Below are 17,947 nucleotides of genomic sequence, written 5' to 3'. Positions count from 1 at the left end.
TCTCAGTAGGCAGGGGTGAGCCAGAGCTCCTGCCTCCCCTGTGCTTCGCACCCCAAAGGAGAAGTCTCCAGCTCAGCTTGGCTGTTAAAACGTGAGCAAGAGTAGCTGGATTCTGCGGTAGTGAAGTGCCCCTCTTGGAGTGAACTGCAGAGACTGGCAGTGGAATGGGGCCAGAGGGGAGTTGTGCCTGAGTGACTGTCACAGGGCTGAGTAGCCATGAAGGGAGGGAAGGGGTGGAGAGTGAGATCCGCTCTTAGCTCACACGCACAGCCCTATAAAGCTAGGGCTGCTCTGTTGAACGGGCTGCATTTCTCCTGCTGCAGCAGCAGCAATTACTGTCTCTGCCTCCCCTCTGCCCTGCCTGAGGGTCTAGAGGGATTAAGGAAAGTAGGGAAATCCATCACGTGGAGGAGGAGGTGGAGGGAGGGGGGCAGTCATTAGCATTCCTGTGCTGTGCCTGAGCTGGCAGCATCTCAAGGAGAGATCCGGGGCCAGCCCAGGAAGGGAGCTGGCACCAGGAAGAGGAGCTGGAGCCCTGTTACTGACACCTGGTTCCCCAGAACCCCTCAGCCTTGTGTGCCTCCAAGCACTCGCCTTCCAGTTTCTGCTCTGCGTCTCTTTCCCTTTCTTTATCTTACTCCAAGTGCCTGTTCTCGGCAGCTGCCTGGCTGATTTGGGGCTCGAGCTGAACTTTACTTCTGGGTTTGGGGCTCTGCAGCTGCTGCACTTCCCCAGCAAGGCTGGCTTTTGGGATGGGACTCCGGGAGCTGACTGTCTGGCTGATCATGGCTGTGGGGCTCGTACATGGTGAGTGGACTTCTGTGCTCCTCTTTCCCTTTCTACTCCTTGTGGCTATATATCTTTGCTAAGCCCCTTCTCTTTACAGGGCTCGGGTTGGAGTTTACTGTCGTGGTTCTTAGTCATCAGGTGTAGCCTTGGTGATGAGGCCACTGTGCAGATGCTCTGCAAATGCCTCTAGCCCAACAGGTAGCCATGGGAAATGTTTGGCAAGCTGAGAGGAGGGGATGTATGTGATCCCTAATGTGCTAGCATGTAAGGGGGATGCCCATGTGGGTTAGGAAGAAAGGCAATTGCCTTTAAATCCTTTTGGAGAGTCTTCTGCAGGACTCTTCTGCAGTGGTAGGTGGACTGATGCCCACCCCCATATTGTCCTCTCTCCCCACATCCCTGTTGCATTGGTGCTCAGACCACTATTCCCTAGCCCAGATCATTATCTGGGATCAGCCTCAATAGTTTTTACCCCCTTGGCAGGGGTAGGGACTAAAAGATGAGGGGGAGGGGAAAAATACCTCTGGCTTGTAGACAGTAAGCTTCTCAGAGTAGGGACCCTGGCTTCCTTTGTGTGGGGAACACAGGGTTGGTGATCAGGAAATAAGCAGGCGGTGTTGCGGGGGATGACAGATGCCATTGCTTTGGGATAGGGACAGACACACAGGTCAAACACAAAAAGACCGATTCCTACAGTGATGTGGATTTCCACTTGTACACAGTCCTCTAATTCTCTCCTGTATTCAGTCTTCCATATCTCCATCCCAGGGGTATAATTTCTCTCTCACCAAAAGTAAATGACAGAATCACTGCCCTCCCTGGAATGATACGGAGCTTTGAAGTGCACAAAGATGATAACATTTCCCCAGTGGTGTGATTTAATATTTGTATTACTGTAATGCCTTGGAATCCTAATCATGGACCAGGACCCCATTGTGCTAGGCACTGTTCAAGCAGACTATCCCTGCCCCAGAGAGTTTACAATCCAATGATATGGGTACTTTGGTTGTCCTTGTCCAGTTATTCTGTCATTGTCTTGTCCTTTTCAGGTATATCACATTCTTCTGTTTTTCTAGTTACAGCTATGCTACAGCAAGTATCAAATTATGAGCACTGTATTTCATCCATTTAAAAACTGCTACATCTCACTAGTTCTCATCCCTGATCCAAAGGATGCAAATGTTGACACATTGATCTTAACATTTGGAAATTGCTCTCCCTGGCTAAAGAGGGAACTGACCAGAGTAGCAGATTCTGAAAGGTGAGACACATCAACCAGAAGTTCTACCTACTGAGTCAGGGAAGAGAAGAGGTGAGTGGTAGCAGTTTTGGGATAAGAGTTTGCTAAGGTAATTAATGGAACAGATGTAATACATGAGTTATGGTAGCATTTTTTGGAAGGCGGATGTAGAAAATAAAAGGTAACATAATAGCTGATTTGGCTAGTGGGAGCAGATTCTGAGTGGAAAGCATTTCTGAGCATTGCATTCATTTACATCATGATGCTGGCAGTAGATTCCTAAGTATTTATCAGTTTACTTATTCAAACAATTTACTTGTTCAAAGTGTCCCTGCAAGGAGAGTTCCAGAGGAAGCTCTATAAGGAGTTGCTGAAGAATTACAATCCTCTGGAGAGGCCTGTGGCCAATGATTCCCAGCCGCTCACTGTCTACTTCACTCTTAGTCTCATGCAGATTATGGATGTGGTAAGTCTTTAACATTACAGGATGCTACATCTTTAAAAGGCTAAGTATTACTGCACGCAGTTGACTTAGCCATGGAAATATGGCGGTGATGGGTGGATGGTAGAGCTACTTTGGGAAAGCACGGGTAACTCAGACAGTCCAAAGCCAAGTTTTGACTGATTCATTTTTTAAAGAATACATCAAGATTTTAGCTATGTCAAATTTAAGTCTCTGTCTGAGATCTATTCAACCTCCTAGATACTCACAAACCTATCAATTCTCAGAACAGATCGCTTTCAGAGAAAGAGTCAAGGTTTCTTCTTTGCTTTATTCTAATCCTTAATTATACTTTGATCCAATGTGAAAGTGCTGTCTTTTGAAAGAGATGTAAAACAAAGATCCTGATTACAATGGCTGTTAAAGAACTCATGGCACTTTTTAGTGGTGGGTATCCGGCCAGATCTCATCTTGGATCGTTGCATTTTACATTGCTCCTGTATATTAATTTAGATAAGGTATTTTTCATGTCCTATCCTAAACTTTTATGTAGCTGTGTGCTGTTAATTAGCTGCTATGTTCCACGCCACAACTGACTGCATATCCATGGTGAATGAAGTGATTCCTGTGCAGAGTTTGTTATATTTGCATTTGTGAAATGACAAAACTGCTGGGAAAAATCCCATGAATAGGTAGAATGTACCACATGAGGTCACTGATTTGTGATTTTGGGGTGATTATACTTTACTGTTCACCGCATCATTCATTTTTATTAGATTTAAAGTAATTTATAAAGAGGTTAGTTATTTAAAAACTAATAGTTAACCTCCAAATGCCATAGTTCAAAGTAAAAAACATAAGGAGCAGCGGAATAAATAAACCAATGGGATTATATGACAGATAGCTTACTTTTTTATTTCCTTACAAGCTGCCGATTGGCAAAAGCTGGTCATTGTTAATTTACTATCAAAAGGTCAGTACACTGAGAGCTATGCAGGCTTAAATATCCATAGTCTCCAGTAAACATCACTTTTAGGGTGCAAGTTTTAGATTTCCTAGATCAAAATGGGAATCATACAGATATTTCCAGTGTGAGATTTATTGTTCACTGACATGAGTGTAGCTAATAGTAGGCATATTTTTGTGTCTGTGCAATTAAAGCCAACAAGTAAACCTATCACTTATTGTATATTCTAGTTGTGGCTGTTGTCATAATAGTTGTAATACATGGCACATCAGAACATAACAATGGCCATACTGGGTCAGACCAATGGTCCTTCTAGCCCAGTATCCGGTGTTCCAACAGTAGCTGGTGCCAGGTGCTTCAGAAGGAATTAACAGAATAGGGCAATTTATCTAGTGATGCATCCTCCTCCAGTCCCAGCTACTAGTAGTCAAACTAGGGACAGACAGAGTGTAAGGTTGCATCCCTGACCATCTTGGCTAATAGCCATTGATAGACCGATTCTCCGTGAACTTATCTAATTCTTTTTTTAACCCATTTATACTTTTGGCCTTCACAACATCCCCTGGCAATGAGTTTTGTGGGCTGATGATGCATCAACCTGTGGAACTGGTGGGACACTGGATAGGAGGACAGAAATTACAGGCAGCATGTCTCTAGACGCAGCAGGGAGGGAAGGATGGGTGTTTTATGTAGGCTGGAATAGGCAGTTTGAAGAGGCACTGGCAGGTTACATTTGCTGCATAATTTAATCACAGACTGTGGCTGCACCTGCATGGGCACATAGTATCGGGAGAGGTCAGCTATGATGTGGGTCAGAAAGACAGGCACAGCAGTAGACCATGCTGTCGATGGTACTACCTTCCCTGTTGGACGGTATACAGGATGGTGGGATTAGTAGTAACTGTTTGTTATGGTAGTGCCTAAGAACCAACCAAGAATGGGGGCCCATTGTGCTAGGTGCTGTACAAATCCAGACTTACAGACTGTTCCTGCCCCAAAGAGCTTACAGTCTAAATGAACAAGGCAAGCACCAGATGGGGGAAGGGGTATTAAACAGAAGCATAACGAACAATGTGATGACAGCAAACATGTTAGTTCCACATTTTTGGGGGGGAGTGGGGTGGGCTTAATTAGGAGGGGATCAGCTGAATGGAAAGAAAAATGAAGGAAGAGAGCTCCCTGAGGAAAGGAGGACAGGGCAGGGGACCAGAGGGTAATAGGGGCTGATGTAGATGGAAGCTGAGTTAAAGGGAGTGGGAAGGAGAGGGTTGGAGCAAACAGCCAGTCAGTGCAGGCAGAGGAAGTCCACTCAACTGTAGAAAGTTCCCTGACTGTCCGAAGCCCCCTGCTTAGGTTGCTTCTGCAGCTGTTCCTACCAGCTGGATACTCTGGCTGGTTCCTCTCAGCAGTTGTTCCCTAAGGACACATGGGGGGAGGGAGAAGAGGCGAGAGGAGGAGAGGCACCACTTGGGTCCTAGTGCCTCCAAAATAGGGGAGGCTTTTCAGCTCAGTTCTGGGTCCAGAGAGATGCTGGGGAGGAAGGGTGGCCCCAACTGGCTTCTCTGGCTCTCCATGTGTGCTGTCTGCACCTACTTACTTATTTAGATTTCATCTCTTTGTGCCTTCCTGCCTTGATAGTGCCAGAATTATCAGAAGAGTAATTATGTACAGTTAGAAATGCAAACTTCAACATGGTGCAGAGTACCTTAGCTGAACTCCAAATAGACTTCAAAAAAGTCTTCCACACCATTGATCTCATTTCCAACATGGCCTCCAGCTGCAGAGTTCCTGCTTGAGTATGTGCGTTTCCTTGCAGGAATTTGGACAGTGCAGCACGGTCCCCTCCATACGCTGTGCTTCTTGTACAAATAAGTTTGTATAAAACCTAGGACCAATCAGAGTGTTTCCATATTTTTTTAATTCGAAAAGTAAGTTTTGTTAAAAAAAGAAAAAATCAATGCCCCTTTGCAGTGCATTTAACCCATTTCAGCATTATGCTGATACCTGGGAAGCTGAAAGTGAAATTGACAGGGAACTGGTCAGCTAGACAATAAGAAAACTGATTAGTCTATATTTGTTTGAGCTGAAATACAAAAAGCAAACAAATTGCATGAAAAGATGAAAGAAGTTTACAAATTATTTATTTTAATAATTAAAGGTGCTGTTTATAACAAAATTAATTACATTTAAGGGCTTTAAAAATATAGACATATGTGATGTCGCCTTACTGAAGGCAATGCAATTACTCCTGGAATTAATTTGGACCATATGTGTTAATCTGTGTCTACACTAGAAAGGGTTTGTCAGCATAGCTGTACTGGCAAATCCTCCTAGTGGGGATGTAATTTATATCAACAAAAGAGTTCCTTTACTGCTATACTTATACCAGTTCTCTGAATGAAATAAGCTATCCTGGGAGGCTTTGTCACTGATATAACTGCATATAGGCTGGAGATTTTGCTATGATGATGACGTGCAATATTTCCCCCCCAACACTCCTAACTGACACAGCAATGCAGGCAACACTGTTAAGTGTAGACCGAGCCCAAATGAACAATAACCAGAGTGCAAATAGTTGGATACTCAAATGGCTAAAGGCCAACAGCCAGTGAACTTTACAGAGTTGTCATTTCTTCAGGAGTTCTTGAGTATAATAAAAAATAATAGAAGGAAAAGGCAAATATCCATTTATCGTTAGACTGAAAACTCCTTTCTGTAGATTGTTTTTTTTTTAATTCAAACAACAAGCTAGTGATACTGTAATTACTGTAAAATTGATTGTGTCTCTCCCTTGAAGTGTTGGGATTGACAGGCATGGGGAGAAATCAACCAGGCTTCATAGTATAAAACAAATGAGTATTCTGCATTTTCAACAAGAATCAAATACTGAAGGGAATGATGAGTACTTGTCACAACAATTACTTAATGAGCTAGTAACAAAATATGCCACCAACATATTTCCTAATGACAGATGCATTTACTTTACTTGACTCATTTAGTGGTAGATTAAGGGTGCATTTCTAGTGCACCAGACTGGACACCACCTCTACAGGAGGCCCTTTAATTTCCTCTGGTGAATAGAATGTGCAAGCCCACAGCCCAGCTTATTCATCTCACTTCTGTTTTCTCCTACACAGGGGAAAGAGGCAGAAGGTACTACCAGCCCCTCTGCCACAGTGGGGGTTACCTCCTCACAGTTTTCAATGGTCCCTGAAAGACCCAGTGAATGCTTCCCCCCTGCCTCCCGAGGTACTGAGCCCACTGAGTCCTCTTTACTGCTGTGCTTATTACTATAGAGGCTATCAGCATTAGGTAGAGAGGGAGCTACTCAGATCTTGTGGTGGTAGTGGATTGAGAGATGGAGTTAGCACCAGGATTCATGGGAAGAGTGGTCACTGAGGGACTGCAAGAAGCTGCAGGGGAAACAAGGGGACTATGCCAAGAGAGAAGCTGGGGAACAGTAGACAGGACAGGTGCTGGGAAACTGGGAGGTCTGTTAAGAAAAAGAGAAACTGGGAAGGCCTGGAAGGGATCAAGAGGAGAGATTGGGGAGGATTTGTGATTGGAAGATGAGTGGGGGATGGGACAGGAAGAGTCAGTCCTGTGGTTGAGTAGAGGTGGGCATGGAAGGAGATTTGTGACAATTTATTTCTAACAATGCAGGTGGGTTCTGTGTACCATTTGGGCTTCATTTCTCTGCTCACTAATAGAAAATCATTGTATGCACTGAAATCTTTATCCTGTGTTGTCCAACTTGTCTTTTTTTACCCATATTGTACCATCCTCAAGTTTTAAGGGGTGGTTTTTAAGGGCAGTTTATTATGATGTTCTAGATACAGATTAATATTTTCCCATAGTCTTTATTTTTGTTTCACCTTTTTTGAAATGGGAATTGCCAACCACTTTGATAAAGGGAGTGAAAAATAACCTGCCTTCTCTGTGACTGTCATTTTCTGAAATCTTATTTTGAAACTTCTTGTGGCACAGCAATTTAGGATGGCAAATGGGCTGATCTTCAAATTAGAGGACCTGTTGCATTTGGTAATTTTTGGGAGCAAGACAAACTGGAAATAAAAGGAATAAGAAATGAACTATGACTTACAGGAAAATGAGAGCAATGGGAACATTTCAAGAGCAGAGAGAGAGGAGAATTAACTCCCCCCTTTTGTATTCTGGTATCTGTACCCTTTAGTGACAGTAGTAGAGGAGGGATTCCTAGGTAGGAAGGATATAGTAGCATTAGCAGTGAGCATGTTTAAAAGATGTGGAGCATGCCTTTTAAAAACACAGTCCTTTACGTAGACTGTTCTTCTTCTCTCTATCCCCAGTGATGGAAACATACTGCTATCATAAACGGCTATGCTTCTAGTCTCATCCTGCCCTTCACACTCTTTAGTACTACTCTGCAGTAGCCACATTGGATGTGAATCCAAATAATCCTGTATAACATGAAAAGCTGCCAGTGTATAAAATCTCACACAATATATTTTATGAAATCTATTGAAAATATCTATTTTCCCCCTGGGATAAATCAGAGTGTTTTTTAAACATGATATGGTTATCTTATTTTTTTCTACTTTCTCTTACTTTTCACATTATTGTAAGTCTGATCCTGGAGCTACATAGGAATGTGATATGAAATCGCTGCCTAAGACTTTAGGGTCAAATTTTGCCCTTCCCCTGTAATGTTCAATTGAAGTAGGTAGCAAAACTAGTGCAGTTCCAAGTCTATAAAGGACACTCAGAAAGGAAAGATGGTAGCTGAACAACATACAGTGATGATGGCAGGAGTTTTTTATTCTTCTTATGAAATTTCACAATGGGTATATTTAGGTTTACTATCAGATAACATGATCTAGCGAAGCTTTTCCAAAAGACCTCAGGGACACCACAAAATGGCATGAGATATAATGTGAAAATTCTAATCAATGAATGCAAAATCAGCATAAGTCCGCACTGTAGACATCTCCAGAGAAAAAGTTGGAACATATAAGATGCTATACTGTTCAAGTACTGTCTTTTATGGTTGTTTTTTTAAAATTTTTTTTGCATCTGTAGAGGTTGCAGAAACAACATTAAAAAACCCTTGTCCCATTAAACTCATTCAGATCCCTTTTGCCCTCTCCAACAGGACTGTCTGATACAAGAAAAAATACTTTAGATGAAGTTTAACAGAATTATTGTCTAAAAAAAATAAATAATTGGAGATATACCTATCTCCTAGAAGTGGAAGGGACCTTGAAAGGTCATCAAGTCCAGCCCCCTGCCTTCACTAGCAGGACCAAGTACTGATTTTGCCCTAGATCCCTAAGTGGCCCCCTCAAGGGCTGAACTCACAACAGTGGGTTTAGCAGGCCAATACTCAAATCACTGAGCTATCCCTCCCCTCCTGAAGTGTATTTGCTTCAAAGTATTTCCTTTTCCACTCTGTACTTGTCTCCTTTTTTTCCAGCTCAAACAGAATGAAGAGTTGAACTCATTTAATTGAATGTTTTTGCTTGTGCTGTTTTCTTTCAAAAATAACATTTTGTGTCTGGGAGCTTGTTGCTTCAAGGCATTAGCGGTCTCCTTCCTTGTTGGTATAAATATATCCTAATGACATCCATTGATATACTTTTAGGTCCCAGATCAGCAAAGTATTAGAGAAGTGTTTGTTCTCATTGGCACTTAATCTGGTACTTAAGTGTTATTCTGAATTGGAGATATAATAAGGTTTTGTCAATATTTTCATTTTAAACCGTGAAGTGGGAGCATTTGGAATCTATGTAAGGGGGTGAGATATCTTGTCTCTGGCCTTTTACATTGGACTGGAATTTTGTATACAAGTTATCCCTGTCCATGCAGACTTTTGTTAACCAGGTGAGACATTTGACATTTAGGAATACAAGAATTGCTGTACTGGACCAGACCCTGGCTTATAAAGCTCGATATATGCTTTCTGGTAGGATCCAGTAATAAGAGCTTCAGTAAAAACTGGGACGTTTTAGTTTGTGTGTATGCTTCATTCTCTTTTGAGACATGGGTTTAAACCCCTTATGTTTTACTTTACATCTAGAGTTTGTACACACTATCTCAATGTAAAACTCAAGAGTTTCTCTTGATTTCACATAAAATTCATGTACTACTTATAATTTCCAAGCAAAATCAAATCAACTTAGGTGCTTAAAACTGAGCCAGATTCATAACCTTGGAGAGTCTCTAGACAAAAATGGTCTATGTTTTCGATTCTATAGCAAAATCCTCAACCAAATGAGCTGTGTAGTTTTTGGTTGCAACCATTTCACACAAACATAGTATTGCTGTTCGGCACAAACATCAATATTTTGAAAATTTATTTGATTTTTTCCCCCTTTTTTGATGGATACATTTATTTTCAAGGTCTCGCTTCTTTTGATATGAAAGCAACCATTTTGTGTGGAGTATTTTCATGATTTTTTCCTCACAACTATTAAATAGCCTGTTAACAAGGTACTGTCGAACTGTTCTGATTAACCTGAGAGATGGCTCAAACTTTTGGCAATATTTGCACCAAAGTAAAGTAAACCTCCCCATCTGCCAAATATTTCAGATAAATGTTTCACCCCATTATTTTTCATTTTCTCCTGCTTCTGGTCTATTTCATTTCTACTTGGGACTGAAAGAAAACTGCTGAAATATTGTTTGTGAATAGTATCCCATGCAAATGTGTTCTTGGTGGCTTTTCAGTTTAGTTTTGCAGAAAATATATAAAATGTATAAAATGATCCAGACTTCTGGCAGCTTATCTCTGCTGAAATGAGGATTGCTCATCATACTTTCACATCTGGAAACATGGCTATACAAAGCAAAGGCCCTGGTCATGCAAAGGCTTGCACATGCTAAGTTTTACACACTGTGAGTAACACCATTCCTTTCAATAGGGATACACACCATGCTTAGTTAAACCTGCATTTATGTCTCTGCAAGATCAGGGCCTAAGTTAGATTACAAATCACTTGGATCCAACAAACAAATATCAGTGTGAAATATTATGAAATGTTTAAAAGAAAAGCACACTCTTATTCAGCGAGAACAATGAGTTCTGTAAAACCAATCACCCATCAAAGAAAAGAGGAAAGAAAAATAAATCTGGAAGAAATTAATAAAATGGAGCTGAATCAACAGGAACATTGAAAATGAGTGCTAAGGACATACATAAGCTGCTTATCAAGTCTCAATAGCTTCTTTCATAAACAGTAGCTCTGGGAGAAGCTCATCAAATCTGCATTGTTCTTTGTAATTGTTAGCATTCATCTGTGGACTTTAGAAGAAGTCTCTCTGAGTCTCTCTGCTCTCTTTCCCGGCTCTGTCGTCCTCTCTCCATCCTGCAGAGAAAATGTACAACCCTTTAATCTCCTTGAAGACAATTCTAAACTATTATGAGTTTTCCTTGGATTGTAGAAAATTGGAATAGTTCTGGAATATATTTTCCAATAGTTTTAAATTAATTTGGTGCTCTTGAAGGTTACTAGATTGACAGAGACTATGTCTACACTGCAATTAAAAACCTGCAGCTGGCCCATGTCAGCTGACTCGGGCTTGTGGGGCTCAGGCTAAGAGCCAAGGAACTATTGAATTACAGTGTAGACGTGCAGGCTCAGGCTGGAGCCTGGGCTCTAGGACCCTGCGAGATGGAAGGGCCTATATGTGATTCTTAATTATTTTACTTTCTAATTTATGGCTTAGCTAATAATTTTGCCTCTGTTAGTTTCCTGTTCCCAGCCACTCTTCTCAGGCTATGCTGTCTCTTGAAAGAGGCCTTAAATAAATTCAGTATGCTATAGGATGCACAACGGTGAAGAACAAAGGACTAGTTTAAAGTACTTGCATAAAGAAAAATAAAGGTCACAATGTTTCTTCTTTTGTAAAATTGTTTCTGTATTCATTAGACTTTGGATCAGGCCTTTGTCTATGAACATCAGGACTCGTGAACTCTCCTCTCAGTGTCCAGGAGAGTGGCTATTTTGCAACAGGTAATGTCTGTAGAAAATTGCCTCAGAATAACTGTACCAAGAAGAAAAATATTTTCATTAGTTATCAGCAAAGCAATTCATATATCTAACATTTTTCTCATATCCTGTGTAAGGCCATGCTGTTATTACAAATAGAGGGGTCACACGACTTCCTATGTCATAAAAAGATTTATTGAATACTTATTATTAGAGTAGGGCAAAAGGTCTGCTCTGTTCAGTAGCTTGAGATCATTTGCAGAACTTCCTGTTAACAGGACAATAGGTTCATGATTGGCATGACTGTTTAGTTCTTAAAGAAACAGTACTAATGTATATAATAACTGTTTTACCTAGAGCAATAAATCCTCATGAGATACAACATCCAGCTTTTAAGGGGCCTAGGGAACATCATGTGCATATTCAACCACTGTATTAAACCATAACTGTATCACAATAACACATTAGCTCTTTGAAGCAAGGGCCGTCTCTTTATGTGTTGTAAGTACAATGGGGCCCTGCCTTCTAGCTGCTACCACAACAGAAACAATAAATAATAATGAACACAATAAACAAAAAAATAAGAAGCGTTCCTAAGATTTTGTGCAGGACTTTAGTCATGTAATTAATAATAATAATGAGAGTTACCCAATTAAATCCCTTCATTCTACTTTGAAAATGTGGAGTTAATGCATTATGGGCCAGACTCTGCAACCCCGTGCATTGAGCAGCACTTACTCACACCACCCAGTCCCATTGCCTTTATTGGGACTATTGGTGTCCATTCAGCATGAGTAAGGGTTGTAGAACTGGCCCTAAAAAGTTGGTAGTACCATGATGTTATATTGATGCAATCCACTGATGAGCTCCTTTTTCAAGATAAGTGCCTGCTTTTTAAAATTCTTCAACGTTAATTATTTTGTTTTAATTTTTTTTTTGGGTGTCCAGTAAAAGGCAAATAACATGAATTCGGATATAATGTGGTAAAGCAGCGCTCGGGGGGGGAGAGTGAGGCTGTGCACTCTGCTGGATCAAAGCAAGTTTGACATAACGCGGTTTCACTTATGACGTGGTAAGATTTTTTGGCTCCCGAAGACAGCATTATATCGGGGTAGAGGTGTATTAAAGACACTTGCTAGCTTCCTCTAGCCTTCTAAAACAACAAAATAAAAACTCACTTCCTGTATTCTCTAACCTAGGATATCAGTATTTGAGGTGCCAAGGAAATCAGGTTATGATTATGATTAGTAAATGAGACTTTAAATGCTCTGAGGGCAGTATATTCTTCTGTATATTAAAAAATGAAACAGTGGTTTGTAACCTATCATCTTTCATACGATGACTCAAAATACATTATCAGTAAATGTAAGTCAAATAATTATATATGACTATATAAATTACAGAAAAGTGGATCAGATTTCTCCAGCACTCATCATATAGCCATAAAAACATTTTGGAACTCTATTATTTTCCAGTACTATAATTAAAATACTTAGTTTCATCTAATACATATAGTCTCTGTTCAACTCTGGTTGTTGTATGTAGGCAATATTCAGAGACATCATTAGGAAAAAAACTAGAAAAGCGGTCTCAAGGCCTTTTGATTTTAATCACTTAATTCACCTGGTTGCCAATCTCTGGACAAATCATCCTGTCCAGTTTTTCTAAATAACAGTTAACAATTTACCAGGAAATCTTTGTTCTTGCTAGAAAGGTTATTCAAGGCCCCTGGTTGATTGCATTCTCTTGCATTAATGTGGCAGTGCTGATAGAAATTTCACTAAAGTCAGAATGTATAGATGTTCAATGTATGATGTCAGAAATTTGGATGTGCAGAAAGCTTCCTAGTATATATTTAAGAATGAAAGTGAGTTGATCCATATTTGAAACGTAAAACTCCTGGTCAGTTTCTGTTAGCCTGAAAATTTGTAAAGCCAATAGTATTCCATAATCTATATTTAATTGTGGCTTATTCTGCATCTCAGAATTGACACCTAGGTCAGCTAAATAAAATGTAAGCTCATTTGTGAAACATATGTTCTTAGAGAAGCAAACTCTTTAAGCTTTGAGAGAGCATTTTCTTGAACCATTAGAAGATCAATCATCTGCTCTGATTTGTAGTTTGGAGTTGGCTGTGGGATAGTTGCTGTAGTATCATCTCCTAGCACATTTTCTGGGAACAACTTCAAGAATATTAAACTATAGTCAACACAATGGTATCTTTTCCCTCAGTGATACCTTAGGAACCCTGCTGCTGTTAGCAATGGTGTTGGTCCCAAGCCTGGATAAAAGAGGAAGGTGCTGCAAGTGGGTTTGTGACTCACTCGTGTAAAACCTTATTGTGAGGAAACAGTTCAGTTAAATCCAAGCATGACAGATCTCAGTGAAAGCCGAAAGAAAGCTGAGATTGTGACTCATCGAATCCCGATGGCCAAATCTGTAACAAGAGTAGACATATGGAATGGGCCTACTTTGTATAGTGTTGGAAAGCTGGCACAAGTTACATGAGAAATTAAAAAATACCCTTTGAACATGCTTGGCGTCAGTGAGACAAGATGGACAGGGAGTGGCAAGATGGTTTCTGATGGTGCTATTGTCTTACACTGAGAAAGAGGAACACACGCAACAGGTGTAGGAGCTATGCTGGATAACATCACAGCGAAGACTGCTGGCTTAGGAGCTATGATATCACGTTGATTATAGGCCACTTCAACCCACAAACTGGCAACAACTTTATTGGCTGGGAAGAAGTCATGAGTGGGGCAGTGGAAGGCATCCAAAGTGATAATGGCAGACAGGTCTATGGCACAAAGATTAGGAGACAATCTCTTCCAGCACAAGAGGTTTCACTAGCTGACATGGAGATCACCAGACAATCCAACTGTCAACCAGATATCTCTGGTTTGTATATCTAAGAGATGAGTGTGACGGGTCCCCCTCCCCCCGGGTGCCACCTGGAACAGGGATACCACCGAGCCCTCGCTGAGTCATAGTAGCCATTAATTACAGGCCGGCTAAAATGCTTACAGGAGGGCTGAGCTTTTCCACAGATTATTGTCTTTGTTGATGAACCATTAGCACCATCTAGCTTCATCATTGTTGTTCCTGAAAGGCGAGCTGTGAATGTTTTTCCAGAGTAAACACATTTGAATATTCATAACTTCAGATACAAAAATGATACATGCATACAAATAGAATAATCATGTTCAGCAAATCATAACTTTTCCAGTGACATCTTACATGACCCATCTTGTACAAAATGCATAATATTTATGCCATAATTATAATTATATCATAATCATAACCCCATGATGACTATGGGGTATAGTGTCACAATGAGCATCTTCTTTGGGGGATGTCAGAGTCAGCACAGGAGCTGATGTTGGCTCAGATAATTATCTTTTAGCGGCCACATTAGAACTTAAACTCCAAAAGATCACAAAGGTGTACAAAATGTGTGTTTATAGCAATAGAGAAGGTCAGGGATAAAGAAATGGAGATCAGACTTCAAATTTCATTTAGGAACCATTACAGTGTTTTACAGGACCAGGCTGATGAAAGTCTGGAAGAAGGTGGTAGTCAAGACAGCAGAGGGAAGTAGTGGGCTTCCAAAGAGGGTGGAAGAGAGATGGATGGATTGCATCTGGAACATGAGCAGTGATTGACAGTTGGAAAGCTCTGAAGGCAAAAAAGGAACAGCACAAGGCACAGGTAGAAATCTTAGAGGCACATGAAAGATACAGAGGAAAAGATGAAGAGATGCAGGAAAGATAGAAACAACAAGAAGTCCAGTGGCACCTTAAAGACTAACAGTTTTCTTTGGGCATAAGCTTTCATGGGTAAAAAACCTCACTTCTTTAGATGCATGGAGTGAAAGTTACAGATGCAGGCATTGTATAAGGACTTGTGAAGAGAATAGAGTTACCTCACAAGTGGAGAACCAGTGTTGATAGGGCCAATTCGATCAGGGTGGATGTAGTCCACTCCCAATAATAGATGAGGAGGTGTCAATTCCAGGAGAGGCAAAGCTGCTTTGTAATGAGCCAGCCACTCCCAGACCCTATTCAAGCCCAAATTAATGGTATTAAACTTCAAATGAATTTTAGTTCTGCTGTTTCTCTTTGAAGTCTGTTTATGAATATTTTTTGTTCAAAAATAATTACTTTTAAATCTGTTATAGAATTTCCAGGGAGACTGAAGTGTTCACCTACTTGCTTTTGTATGTTACCATTCCTGATGTCCAATTTGTGTCCATTTATTCTTTTACGTAGGGACTGTCTGGTTTGGCCAATGTACGTAGCAGAGGGGCATTGCTCATGATGGCATATATAACATTAGTAGACGTGCAGGTGAATGAGCCCTTGATGGTGTGGCTGATGTGGTTGGGTCCTCAGATGGTGTTGCTAGGGTAGATATGGGGACTGAGTAGGCAACGAGGTTTGCTACAGGGATTGTTTGGTGTTTCTGTGGTGTGGTATGTAGTACTCAAATGGGAAATCTCCTGGGGTTGACAGAATTCAAGCAGAGGCACTAAAGGTGGGAAGTGAACATCTGATTGAGTACCTAACAAAACTCTAACAAAATGCAGGTGAAAGAACAAGTGCCACAAGACTGGAAAGATGATATCATTGTGGCATTGTCAAAAAAGTGATGATCTTATTCGGTGCATGAACTGGAGATATATTATACTGCTATCAATCGTGTGTAAAGTATTGTCTACCATTACGCTGAACAGAATGAAGAAGGCAGTGGATGAAATGTTATGAGGGGAACAGGTGCACCATGTGGTGAACTGATATTCACCCTTTGACAGATCATTGAAAAAGTTACTCTTTGGCAAAGACTTATCTTAATCAATTTTATCAACTTTAAGAAAGCATTCAGTAGTGTCCACAGAGATCCGCTGTGGGATACAAAACAAGCTGATCAATGTAAGCAGTAGACTTGGTGATAAAACAGACAACACACGGTATTTTGGATACTATAAAATAGATTAGTGGTGATGAGTTGCATGAGGTTGACTTTGCTGACAACATTCCTTTTCTAAGTATGATGAAGAATGGAATGACTGCCCTTACATCAGAGGTTGAACAGGAAGCAGCAAGACTTAGACTGAAAATAAATGCAGAGAAAACTTAAACTGTAGTAGTAGGAAACGGGAAAACTGATGCAAAGGTGTAGGTGGATGGAAAAGAAATCGAACAGGTAGAAGAATTCTCCTTCCTGGGGAGTGTGGTGACATTTGAAGGTGGCTGCAGTAAAGGTATTCATATGAGATAGGGAAAAGCAAACACAAATTTTGGAAAAATAAACATCTGGTCAGAGATCTCCATACCCAATTAAAGGTTTCATTATACTATGTGATTGTACTGAGCATGCTACTGTGTGTAGCATAGACTTGGCTGATGATAAGGGCTAACAAAAAGGAGGTTGCCCATCACAGATGGTTGAGGAAGATATTCCACATTTCATGGAAAGGCAAAATAACAAATGTGAGAGTAAGGGAGCTGACAGAGCAGGACATGTTAGAAAATATCCCAGAAAGAAGGCTTGTGGTTAGGACATGTGCACCATATTGTAGATAGGAAACATGTTAAGTAAACAGTGAATTGGATACATGAGGGAGGAAAGAGAAAGTGAGGAAGGCCAAAGAAGAATTGGCAAGGGATGGTGACAGAGAGCTTGAATGATCTGGCATCAGCTGGGAAGAAGTACCACAACTAGTGAGTGACTGTAATCAGTGGAAGAATGGACTGCCTATTGTATCAATGGTTCAGGAGGATCTAAGGATGCATTGGGGATTTTTCAGGTGTCCTTTTGGTAGTTTTTATTTTATTTTTTTCCCTGGGAATTTATCAGTGTTTATTACCACAGCAACAAAAACAGGTGCAAATCAGTGAAAAAACCTATTAATAATTTTTCTGGGTAAACATTGGGGTTTATTTGGAAAGTTTTCAGTAGATTAATGCTTTGAATTCTGTTCATCAATATGGTTAGCTGCAGAACTCAAAACACAATACCACCTCTGAGTTTAAGAAAACACTATATCTCTGATCCCCAAATACAACTTTTCATTTCAATAAACAGTTTACTGTTTTACACTTAGAAGTATTAGCCTATAAATATTTACATTTAATAACTTGGGCCACACCATTTGCAGCACATCCACTCAACTTCATCCTTTTCTCCTGTTTTTGTTTTCTTAAAACTTTCAAATACCTGTACTTACTTGTGTTCTGAAACGTATTCTGATACAGATTTTCCTCCCATTTTAGTGTATCATATTTAAACTGTTATCTGCTAACAGCTTGAAATGTGTATATGGCGAGCGTGAGATTCATCAGTACGTTCAGATGCACACACACTTCAGAGCTTGCATGTGTGCCTGTTTGTTTATGAATTAGTCTAGAAGATACACAAAATAGCCTTACTTCAACAGGCAGCTTTGCAAATACACACAGACTAATGTATGATCATAATACATATATCTCATGCAATGTATTGTATTTTCATAATAAAAGTTATTTTTTATATATTTAAAT

General features: G+C 40.4%; 1 protein-coding gene across 1 annotated transcript in view; it reads left to right on the top strand.

The window, feature by feature from the left end:
- The first annotated feature begins 235 nt into the window (after positions 1–235).
- The window catches only part of CHRFAM7A (CHRNA7 (exons 5-10) and FAM7A (exons A-E) fusion), a 93,706-nt gene continuing 75,994 nt past the window's right edge, over positions 236–17,947 (top strand). The window contains exons 1-2 of the mRNA XM_032783625.2: positions 236–807; positions 2,356–2,495. Coding sequence (XP_032639516.1) covers positions 753–807; positions 2,356–2,495 — 195 coding nt within the window. The 5' untranslated portion in view covers positions 236–752. The remainder of the gene's footprint in view (positions 808–2,355; positions 2,496–17,947) is intronic.

Source organism: Chelonoidis abingdonii, chromosome 9, assembly GCF_003597395.2.
Source record: "Chelonoidis abingdonii isolate Lonesome George chromosome 9, CheloAbing_2.0, whole genome shotgun sequence".
Lineage (NCBI taxonomy): Eukaryota > Metazoa > Chordata > Testudines > Testudinidae > Chelonoidis > Chelonoidis abingdonii.
Note: the sequence above shows the minus strand (reverse complement) of the source record. Positions and strands in the feature narration are given on the sequence as shown.